This window comes from Diplotaxodon limnothrissa, linkage group LG18 (genome assembly GCF_057381915.1).
Source record: "Diplotaxodon limnothrissa isolate DT_005_m linkage group LG18, D_limnothrissa_male_GT1.1, whole genome shotgun sequence".
NCBI classification, from domain to species: Eukaryota; Metazoa; Chordata; class Actinopteri; order Cichliformes; family Cichlidae; genus Diplotaxodon; species Diplotaxodon limnothrissa.
Genome location: NC_140613.1, coordinates 12,944,314 through 12,956,860, shown reverse-complemented (window position 1 = coordinate 12,956,860; position 12,547 = coordinate 12,944,314). Strand labels below are relative to the sequence as shown.

The following is a 12,547-nucleotide window of genomic DNA, read 5'->3' as shown; positions in this document are numbered from 1 at the left end:
CAAAAGATGTCTGAATGATAGAGGTACACATTGAACAATGCCACAGCAATTCAATCAAAGCCTGTTCCCAGTTGCCTTTGACATATCAAATTGCCAAAATAGCAATAATGACTCAAAGCTGAAGGATTCTGCTCTTGGGGATATTGCAAAGAAGAGGAAGTAAACAAACCAATGAAAATGTCAGAATGAAGATACATTCTGTGCCTTGCCAGCGCAAATGACCAGCCGGGGGACTATCTGACATTCAGTACCCGGCTATGCGGATAAAAGCATCATTAGTAAGCCCAACGGAGAGGAATAAAAACCTCCTCAATATGACATTCATTATGCCTGTGATAATGTAGTTACTTTGTCTCAGAAGGAAATGGGGCCATTCTGCTCAAAAATCATCTTTATTCAAGATGGGAAATTGGGAGAAAGGATGTGTATACTAAGGGCAAAATATCGGGAGGAAAGGGACTGGTTGAAAAAAGAAAAGTTGCAAATGACAAAGACGTGTTATTTACCAGTGAGCCAACGTTTTTTTTAAACATACCTACTGTAGAAGTCATCTCTGTAGTAGTCGTAGTCAAATTCATAGCCACTGTGGAAATAAAAGAGAACATTTCTATTTTACTTTGATTTCTGTGCACAAAAACATAAAACAATAAAGGAAGAAAATGACGGTGCAAATACATTTAGACTGAATTCTTTATTCAGTGTCCTAAAAGACTATTACTGGAAAATTCCTTCTTGTTAAGATTTGATGTGTGGTTTCTTAACTGAGCTGAGCACTGGAATCGAATTTCCTTTAATCCATTTAAAAAATGAAATGCACCAACAACAAGTTTGCCTCATTATGTTGCATTTCTTTCTTGGTTGCTATAGCGGTAAACTTACCAGATTCCCATCAAACTAGAAAGCAAGGTAATGCAGGCTATTTCTACAAACAACTGCTGACAACAGGAAGCTTCCGTTCCCGGCTACAAATTACACTGTGATAAATCTGGCACAACAGGAGTGGCCTTAAGACTTCTGCCACGATATGCACGAGTTCCTGATGGTTGCATTTTGATTACTTTTCAAAAATTCAGGATAAAAGAAAGCAGGAATCAAAAGAGCTTGAGAGACGGTGGGCAGCTCAACACTGCTCACAGCTACACAGCTTACTCTTCCATTTTGGAAAAAGAAAGGAAGCAGCGACAGTAAAACTCGAACAAACTTGATAAATGTAGAGAAATTAAAGCACTGTCATTTACAATATTGTGCCTAACGAATTCATTTTCATGAGTATTTTCAATAACTGTGTGTGCGCGCGTGTGTGTGTGTGTGTGTGTGTGTGTGTGTGTGAGGACGGGTATTAACATCTTCATGTGGACCAAAAATTGGTAGTTTACTATACTTGTGGGGACAAACAGCCCTCGTGGGCTGTTTGAAGGCATTTTTGAGACTCTAAATGTGGTTTTTGTGTCAGGGTTACAATTAGGTTCTGATTAGTTTTAGGGTAAGAGTCAGGGTTAGGCATTCATTTTTGATGGTTAGGGTAAGCGGCTAGGGAAAGCATTATGTCAATGAGATGTCCCCACAAGGATATAAATACACACAGTGTGTGTGTGTGTGTGTGTTGCATAGTGCTGCCATCTTCCCGCCCCTGACACACAGGTCCAAGAGAGCGATCTCTTTTCTGGATTTGGAGGCAAAAATCAGGCACAAATGTTTGAATTCTTTTGCAAATTTAAAAAGAAGAAGAAAATCTGAGCTCTATAATGATGCAGGCCACTCTGTTCCCATTGCATTGCTCACTGTGATGTGAAGAGTATTTCATCTATTGTTACCCCAGCACCTCGGTACAGCCTTCACATTAAAGTTGTGTGATTAGAGCGCCTGACTACCTAAAGGCGCACGGTTCTAATCAATTCACAAAAGGCTGAAACAAAGGAAATTTGTCCAGCTGCTAGCTGTCGTCTTCCTAAACCTCCCCTCCTGCCTTTTAATAAGCATCCCCACTGGCCAATGGCAAGAATACAGATGAAAATACTGTGGTTCATGACAGCTTCCTTCCTAATGTAACAGATTTGTGTTGCAGGATAGTTGTTAAGCTCGAAGTACACTTTTACAGCTATTGGGCTAGCAACCAATTAGCAGTAAAAGCAAGACAGCGCACTAGAATCGTCAACTATGATGAATAAGTAGCTCCCTTTACAGATAAGATCTACTATGAAGATTGGATCTTTGACATGTTTCAGCACGTTTTGCCCAGGCAACATGTTTGATGTAATCTCTTCAAAATCAGTCTGGCACATAAAACTGCTACAAAACCACAACATGACCATTTTACTTAACATACAAACATACAAACATAAAACACGTGTTTTGTCAGATTTTATTAAATTTTAGTGAGACAGTTTAAATAGGTAGAATTTGTTATGTGTATGTTGTGTTCCTTCTCATTTTCAAATCCTCTAGTAAAGGAGTTCCCAAACTCTTGTTCTTATCTTATTATCTTTTAAATAACACATAATCATGCAAAAAATAATACTAATAAACCTTTCATAGCCTCATGACTCAATACCAGGTTCTAAAATTATTTAAACACACCATCTCACTTATTTAACAACAACTAAGCCGACATGTTGAAGCAGTGTGAGAAAACCAAGGAACACCCAATGATTCATTTGCTTCAAGTTATTATAGCTTGTATAATAAGAGACTGTTGTAGATTTGCTGCTAGGCTTGATATGTGCATTACCCAGATTCAACCAAGCTTTAGCCGTAGGACAGATGGCCTTACATTTGACTAAAACACTTTGGTATACAGAGGAGTTTATGGTAAACTCAGGGACTGCATTTTCAAACCAAGTCCAATTAACCACCCCTTCACTACGGTGCTTGACAGTTGGTATGAGGTGTTTGTGCTGATGGGTTTGGTTTTTACCAAACATGACACTGCATTATAGTCAAACATTGTCAGTTTGGTGTCATCTGTCTAAATGACATTGTCCTAGAAGTGGTTTGTTCACAAGATTTCCAGAACCATGCAAACCAAAGCTGTGCTGCTGTTTTCTTTTTAGAGAGAAGACACTTTGTTGTGCAAACCTCCCAAACAAACCACACTTGTTCCATTTTGTATTGTGGTGAACTTTAACATTTCAATAAGCTAACTGAGTCGGAGATGTATCTTGTGGATTTTTTTGACAATCTTGAAAGCTCCAGACCAGCAAACTGTCAAAACCTCTGCTCTTATGGGGGCGCTCACACGTGCTGATTATCAGTTAATCAAGTGCATTTGATTAACAGCACCTGGCTGCTACTTACCCTTTTAATTCTGATTGAAGCACTAAGTGTGCACTACATTTTTCCAAAGAGTCCTGCCAAACCTGTCTGTTTCACATGACTGTGTAAGCTTTTAACAGAGGGTCTGCTGGGTTGATCCTGTTACTTTGGGACAGAATATAATATAGACAGAATTTGGTCATGTTTCCAGTCTGTGTCTTAAACTATGTAAATCATATTCAAAGCCCCCGCAGGAAGAGACATTTCCCAAAACTATTCCTTTAAAAGCCTGAATAAGGTGTTATTTTGTATTTTTATTATACTGCCAAGCAACTTTGTGTGGACTTTTTTTTGGTTTGTTTTGTTGTTGTTTCTTTCAACGAGATGACAAAAGAGCAAAGTGTGTAACAGCAACAGACAAAAAATGGCACTAATAGCACAAGTAGGGAATTGGCTGTTTGTCCTTAAGAGCACAGCCTGCCAGAGAGGATCATAAACACATATTTTACAGACAGCAGAGGGAGAGGGTACAACAGAAAAAGTAGGTCAGGAAAGGAACATCCACCTGACACTCTAAAATAAGAAAAACATGTTTCACCTGTAGAGGGATGAGAGAGGCCTCTTGGAGCCCATCTTAGGCCTGTACGGTTTGGGCTCTCCAGCCATGTTGATATCTGGGGGAAAAAATGAGAGTTGAAGTCGTGGTGTGATAGAGAAGCAGTTTATAATATAAAGATCATCCACAACATACAGTTGGATCCACGTATATTTGGACAATTGCACCAATTTGTGTCGTTTTGCCTTTGCACACCATCACAGACAATACATTTTCAACTTCAGTTCAAGGGCTTTAACAAAAGAACTGCATTAATAGTTCAAGAGGCAAATGTTCAAAGGCTCAAAGGTAACACTTAAAGGTCCAGGTGAACACTTAAATCAAGAACACTCCCGAGGAGGTACACAGCAAATTCTCCAGTGTTAAATTAACACTGGAGAGTGTCTATATGGGTCCACACCTCTGAGTGTTAAATTAACACTTTTGACAGTGTTATATGTTTAAAAGTAACCTAGTCAGTTTTGAAGATTAACAAAGACTAACACTGAGCAGTGCTGATTTTCTAACACTGGAATATTTCTAACATTTTGAGTTATTTTCCAGTGTTAGAAAATCAGCACTGCTCAGTGTTAGTCTTTGTTAATCTTCAAAACTGACTAGGTTACTTTTAAACATATAACACTGTCAAAAGTGTTAATTTAACACTAAAGATTTTGCTGTGTAGGAGTATCACTGTCAAGGTCTACAATCAATAGAAGCCTTCATGAATAGGAGATGAATGCAGAACAAGGTGCAGACTACTGGCTAAACTCAGCAAGAAGGCCGGATTAGAATTTGCCAGAAAACATCTGAAAAAGCCTTTAGTTCTGGAAAAATATAATTTCTAAACTTGAGTGATGGGGCGACACAAGTATGACAGAGAGAAGCAGCTCATGATCGAAAGCATATTATCTGTCAGACATGGAGGCAATGTTATGGTGTGGGCATGTATGGCTGCCAGGGAAACCAAACGAAAGTGCTGGTTGATGTGACTGCTGGTAGAAGAAGCAAAATGTGCACGGGGCTGTACTCTCTGCTCACATTCAGCCAAATGCAGCCAAACTGCTCAGACAGTGCTTCATAGTGCAACTGGATAATGACCCAAAGCAAGCTGCACCCAAGAAACCCGAGAGTTTCTCAAGAGACAGAAATGGGATATTCTTCAATGACCAAGTCAGTCAGCTGATCCCAGTCCAACAGAGCATGCTTTTCAGCTACTGAAGACAAAACTGAAGGCAGAGACCCACAAATGAGCAGCTACTGAAGGTGGCTGCAGTAAAAGCCAAACAGAGCATCTGAAGGGAGAAAACACAGCAGCTGGTGTTTTTTATGAAAGTATAAAAATATAATACTTATATCTAAAATTATTTTATCTTGTCCAACAGTTTTTTAAGCCTCTGAAGTGAGAGACTGTATGAAGACAGCTGCAATTTAAAAAAATGTTCAAGTGGGTTTTAATTAAAAACAACCAACATGATTTTTTTCTGTCATTTAAGTTATCGTTTGGTTAATATCAATGCAAATATTGTAGCTATTTTCTCTGATAAAACATAACTTGATTTTCCAAGCACTGTAATTTTACCTAAATGTTACACAAAAAATTGTTTTCTGCTTAGACTGGAAATATTCTACAGTGTGAAAAAAATAAATATTTATATCGTAATGAAGGACACCGATGCTTAGATCATAATATTATTTTTTATTTGAATATTTGTATAAACACATTTTAATCCTCTATATTCATATACATCTTATGACAGATGGAAGTAAATCTTCAATGTTTTAAGTGCTTATTTATGATGGTCATTCATGAGTCCAGCTTTTTTTTCCCCCTGGATGACCATAAACTTTTATTTTTATGAAACCAAAAGACTTCAAAGCACCTACACCCAAAGCTTTTTAAAGAGTGGCACAAATAAAATTATGTTGCCAAGGAGACAATAGGATAATGGAAAATAAAGGGTAAACATATCTTCATATGTATACTGTAATAATTTTATAGTTATATTCTTATAAAAGCACTATACCTGCCTGACTCCAGGAGCTATTTTTTAGCCTGTCCTGCAGAATACCACATCATACGATGTAGCACAGTCTTTATAAAGAGGCTCCCTGGGCATTTTCAAGCTCCTAAGAATTTTTGTTTAAAGGTTTGAACAAATTACAAACTGCATTTTTATGAGATTATCAGTGTGACAGTGTTTTCATTCAGAATTGCCATATTATGGGCCAGGGCTCATGTACTGTAGCAGTGTACATTCATCCTCACTGAACTAGATGTTCAGCCGAAACTGTGAATTTTAAAATTGTATGATCCTCACCCTCAGATCTCATGCATTAAAAGGAAGTTTATTTAAAATTTCTTAGCTGAATGGTCAAAGTGGGTTTTGAAGATGAAAGATGCTGTGAAAAGTGGGCCAACATCGTTTTAAATTAAAGAGCAGCAGTAAAAGTAAGAGGGTGGTTGCTAGCTAAAGCTAATTACGTCTCGTAGCATTTCTGAGTGCATGACCATATCAATGGGATCAAATAAAGAAAAGAGAGAGAGCGAGAGCGAGAGAGCGAGTGAGCGATGGTCAGTTTGTGTTTGTCATTAAAAACATTTATAACAGTCAGGATGTTATGGAGTATTCATTGCTACTTTACTGTTCCTGTTTCCTTATTAACGCAGTTATTCGATTTTATATGAAGAAGGATATAAAAGTGTAAACCTGCATTCTTTCTAGTGGCCAGGAGGTGGCGATCCAGGGGAAATGAAAAACAAATCGAGTTGTATCAGAGTCTATCAGAAAACAACCATCTAAGTCATGTTATTTATGATCTCCTTAAATGTTTTCCTGATTAATGTTTAGTGTCTACCTTTAACTTTAAGACTTCTGTAATAAAGCAGAACGTATATTTTTGTAAATTATGTAAATTATGGCCCCATTTAAGTAAAATAGACGATAAACAATGCCAGGCCTGCATTATAACTAGAGAGCTGCTGCCATATGAGCTTTTGGCATTCTTAATTTGTAGGTCAGATTCAAATTCCTCAATTTAAGCTTTCCAAAAACAGCTGATGATGTCATAATAGCTACGTCCACCCTTTATATACAGTCTATATTTGGAAAAGAGCCACAAATCTTATCCCAAATGTTCTTATAGTTTAATTAGTTAATAGTTGAACAATGAAAATTCATCTTTTAAGACTTATCTATAGATTGTCTAGTGTATAACATGTGAAAACCCATTTGAAAAAGCCTTCCTCTATTTTCTGTTTTAATAGGTGTGAAATAGCAATCTCATCAGAGATGAGGAAGTAGTGAAGAGCTTTTCTTAGTTTGAGCTGTCTGGGTGCCTATAGGGCTCTGTGTGATGAAACTAACCAGGTGAACTGGGGTACAAAACATTGATTCATTTAATGATTTCACTTCACTTCATTGTAACGCTCAAACAGACGGTGCATAGTTTGCAAGATTTTGTAAGAGCCTCGAAACAACCGAGACTGACTGTGCAAAAAAGGGACTTCAAGAAAGAAATCCCCTTCAAATGCATTAGCAGACAGCTGTGACTCATCTGCACGCACCTCATGACTACTGCCATGATTGACAGCCCCTTCTACCTGCCAAGAACACCGGCGCATTAAACCCGGCTGGTATCATACCGCGTTTAGTCTGTCGGCTTTCCGACGTTGCTTCTGCTCAATCAGCCTCGAGTGCTGCTCAAGGTCATACACAAAAAACACTAACAAAAATCAAAACGCCACCTTCCCACGCATACACACAAACGAACACAGGGGTGAACCGACAAAGCAGCAACAGAGATCCCTTTCTGATGGATGAGTCACCCTTGAGTTGCAGAGATAAAACATCAGCTTTGGGGATCATGCAGCAGCAAGTGTCATGACTGGAGCTGGAGTCAAGTTGTTGTGCCTAAAGGGTTGCAGTCGCAGTTTTTTGGGCTTTTTCTTCCAGGGGTGGGGTAAGCATGAACTCTCTGCTGCAATATTAATGCACCAATCTTATGAATTAAAGAATGGAAAATATCTCAGATAAATCCAAGCACTTCTCTCAGATTCACATTTTCACACAGAGTCCTGCAGCTGCAGATGTGTCTGGATCTTCCATCACATTGTCTACAGAATCACCATGGGTGCAATGGTTGGAGCCCAGACTGTCTCGCTCTTTCTCATTCTCTTGATTTCCTCCTTTCCTTCCTTGTTCTCCCTAATGGACTAATGGAGTGGGGGGATGTATCGCTAGCTCTCAGGTGCACAGGGACAGCTGTATCATTATCATTAGGACACAGGAAGACGTGAGGAATGGTTCGCACTGTAAAGCCTGCTCTTCTTTGGGCCCCTGCTAGGGTCATTAAAGAGAGAGTGGAGCACTAAAAAGCACTCTAAAATGAACACTGTCACCTCACAACACCCCTTCCCTCCACATCTCAACAGACACACATAGAGTCTCTGATTAATTACAGTCATTATACTAATCATATACAAAAGTCGCATGAATAAGTATATGTGTGCTTGCAGCCGAGACTTGTTTGTGCGTGTATTCATAAAAAGTTGAAGCGGGAGATAGAGGAGATAGAGCCTGTGTTGCTAAGCAATAGCCACTTAGGACTTGATTGATACTATAAACTGCATGCGGCATCGCATTGAAGGGGAATATAAAAATGTACTTTGCTGAAGCCATTATGTCCAGGTTGGCCACAAAAACCGATCACAGAGGTGAACTCAAAGTAGAAGAAAGTCTGTCACAGACACTGTAAAAACACTGGCCGCCCTCTTAACTCCTGAGAGCATACTCCTATTGGCGCTGCTACAATGCAGAATGCACTGCTGTCAGAATATGATGAACAACGCACATCTACTCACTTTATCAAGTATGCCTGTTCAATGCTTTTTAAAGCAAATATCTAATCAGCTAGTCACGTAGCAAACACTTAAGGCATTCAGGCACGCAGACATGGTCAAAACAACCTACTCAAGCCCAACACAAGCATTAGAATGAGTATGGACAGTGATTTCAGTAAGTTGGTAAGTGTCATAGCTGAAATGGTTGATGCCAGAGAACTGCTTTGAGCTCACAGGAAGGCGACAATAACTAAAATACCAAAAGGTATCCAGAAAACCTTCAAACAGATGGTCTACAGCAGCAAAAGACCACACAGTGCCATCAGTGTCAACAATTCACAAAGGCTCAGAATTGGGTGTAAACAACGTGAAAGCATTCTGCCTTGTATCAACAGTCCAGTAATGGTGTTAGGGATATTTTGTTGGCACACTTTGGGCCTCTCAGTATCCGTTGAGTATTGTTTTAAAACCACAACCTGCCTGAACATTGTTGCTAACCATGCTTATTTCTTTATGAAGAGTGTACCAGTCTTCTGACGGCTGCTTCAAACAGGACAATGTGCCTTTTCACAAAGCTCAGATTATCTCAACCTGGTTTCTTGAACATAACAATGCGTCCATTGTACTCAAATGGCTGCTATAGTCACAACATCTCAATCCAATAGAGCACCTTTTAAATTCCGAGGAATGTTTCCAGCACCCTGTTGCATCTGTCATGAAGAATTAAAGCTTTGAAGGCAAAAGGTTACAGTTTTATTGTTCAGAAATATTTAGTTTCAGTGTTCATGTCATGGTTCACTGTGTGGCAGACAGGAAAAGGACCCCAGTGCAGGAGACGAGACTGACTTAAACTTGCAGCTTTATTGCTCTACTTCAGCAGAAACAAACAAAAAACAAACAAAAAAATCTCAAATCAGGCAGAAACTAGGAAATAACTAGGCACTTGGGAAGAGACTTGGAACAATCTGCAAACACAGCTAGAGGGGAGAACGCAACAAAGAACAGGAGGAGATGCATACAATATATAGACAGCAGGAGATACACAAGAAGGAACTAATGTAATAAAACAAGAACCAGGAAATAACAAAGTCACATTTACAAACACTTGAAACAGTCACACAGACAAAAATGTATACAATTCTATATTTATTTTATATTTTTTAAATAAAATTTTTTATAGCTTTTCTTTATGTTAGCTAGTTTAGTTACATTGTGTTTGGTTACAGAGTGTTTTTTAAAATTTTAATCTGGTTAAATAAATGTTTTCATTGGCTGTTTTTAGCTAACTAAAGCACTCAACGGATATTTTGTCGTTAAGTGCTCCAGTATGCTCACCAGCTAGTAACTTCAGCTGTCTGCTGAAACAACCAAAGACTTTTATACACTTCATAGGGAGGGTGATAATTATCAGCAGGCTGATAATTCTTATGTTCACCTCACATTTAGACACTGGTTCAAGTGTTAATAACAGAAGGACAAGGACATCTGCCAGGGCCAATGACACTATCTCACTATGTGTTAAAAAGTCATTCAGATCCACACAAAAAATTCATCAGACTTCTTCCTCTTCCTTTCCACTGCCTGTACAACAAGTCTCACAAAATATCAGCTTTATAGTCTTTGTGTATTTTAGCAGAATCGCACAAACAGATAGTCAAATGGTACTGAAAGTATTACCTCCACAGAGCATCTGCATCCTTTCAGGAAGTAATACGACTACAAATAAAACTACCTCTGTGGATGCTACACAAGTATTTCCTAAACCTGAGCACTGCACAACAGCAGCTTCTCACTAATGTGTAACTGATATTCCCTGTTTACACTTTTTAAGACTTTAAAAATCTGGGAATTTCAGTACTAACATATTTACTTTTTTTGTGTAATTTGGTGCATTTTCTCTCATAAACTTCTCAACTAACCTCCCTCTTCTACAACTCCATATTAACATTTCTACCTACAATGGTACGTCCTATTATTTACTGTGCAATGTGAAATATTCCAGCCATGTTTTTCTGTCTTACACAGTCAGTTTGTAAGTCACAGTCTCAAAAGCTGAAGTGGTGTTTTCACACTGTCTTCCTCTTCCTCGTCTGTGTAGAAGATGAAAGGGCCAATAGCCGACTTTACAAGACCTCATTTCAGCTCAGCGTCTCCTACAGAAAAGCTGCGACTGAGCTCAGTAACAGTTCTATCTATCCACAGTGGCTCCTTCAAGAATACAATCATCTGCACCTCAGGGGCCCTCTGACTCACTTTGGATTTATTCATATTAATGAGGCTGTGCTGAATTACCTATGAGTGCTTCGCCGTGTTACTGCTTGCATGCGTGTCTGTTTTAGTTAGATACTGATCCCTCAGCTCACAGTGCCCTTCGTAACTTTCCCCTCCGGAGACATGATAACTGGACTGGGCACAGACAAAGGGAGTCATAGCACAGGCTAAATCTGAATCAGACGAGCCTGCTTTTAAAAGTTAAAAAAAAAAGGAAATGGATGCATAACCCCTCCGCTGCCTCTATTTAGCCAAGCGTAAGCTGAATCACAGAGCACTTGCAATTTTCCTCTTGAGTGAGGTTACTTTGATATGTGATAATACATTTGAAGAGACTGTACAAAGCAACTGAACATTTAACACTGCCGTCCTTCAGTGTTCTCGCTGCAAAAACAAAACAATTATGACAGAGGAGGTGAGTGCTGTAGTACTACAATATCACCTGAGAAAAGAAATGGGAGAAAACATTTCCTTCCTCAGCTAATGCCAAAACATAATCTTTTGGCAGGCAAACGATCAATTCTGGCACAGAACAAACTCCCATCTCTGCGGAGTCTACACGCATCCTGAGAGCAGGTGAGTGATATTTGATTAAGAGATCATCCAGGCACCTGCATGAATACAAATGTACCACTAAGAGACATCCTGCAAGACAGCGGCCGCAGATTCAATCTAGGCTGTGTTCTCGCGCCCTGTAAATCTGACAGAGCAGACTTGAATAATCTCCGATCACAGCTCATCGGCACAGGCAGCTCTTTTTCTTTTTGCGACACCTGAAAATACATTTTCTCAAATGGAGCAGGGTGACTGAAAGGTTGAAAGAGAAGACACGGCGAATGTGCCGCTGGGCGTTTGACTGCTCACACATGCGGACATCATCATCTCTGGTTCACATAATTATATTTAGAGGATTATATATTGTCCTAGAAATAATACCAAGAAATGATGTTAATGTAATTTTCAGACCGTTTTAAGCCAGTTATCCAATAATATTAATATAAAAACAAAGACCTATTAATTCTTAAGGATATTCAGTCTGGAAGTTGATGACCTGATTACTGTAATAGAACGAGACTGCTACTGCTCACAATGAAAATGGAGCGTGATTTACAGTCGCAAGGAATGACAATGGGATTAGATCTGAACTGAATGTTATTACAAACCATCTATGTTCATGTTAGGCTACCTATATTGTAGACTACATCACACGATGCAATAAAACACTACTTCTCTCGATTTAACACACATTTATTCAATTTAGAGCTGATTTCACAAGAAAAGTCTCTGACCTGAGTTGTGGATCACAGGGATAGTCAGATGTTCATAAATGAATCATCTCTGGTGGGAGCTTCTTGAGTGTTTTAACCGAGAAAAATTTCATGATGTTAAGCCGTACGAAGCGAAGCAGACTTAACAAGTTGCGGCATTTTAATTTGGAAAGGCTCAAAGCTTCTGCTGAATGGTCAGCCATGTTAAGGATATCAACCTGATCTTTCCGGGTGGATTTCAGATGCTGTCCTCTCACTGTGTCTGTGTGATTCCCCTTCCACTCTGCAGTCCAAGGACTGCGAGTGTGCGTTTGTCTG

The 12,547-nt window shown here is 39.1% G+C and overlaps 1 protein-coding gene across 1 annotated transcript in view; it reads right to left on the bottom strand.

Moving 5' to 3' along the window:
* LOC146613209 (RNA-binding Raly-like protein) overlaps positions 1-12,547 on the bottom strand; it is a 48,156-nt gene that overhangs the window by 8,571 nt on the left and 27,038 nt on the right. The window contains exons 3-4 of the mRNA XM_085377932.1: positions 3,851-3,926; positions 536-583 (exon numbers count right to left, since the gene is read on the bottom strand). Coding sequence (XP_085234058.1) covers positions 536-583; positions 3,851-3,926 — 124 coding nt within the window. The remainder of the gene's footprint in view (positions 1-535; positions 584-3,850; positions 3,927-12,547) is intronic.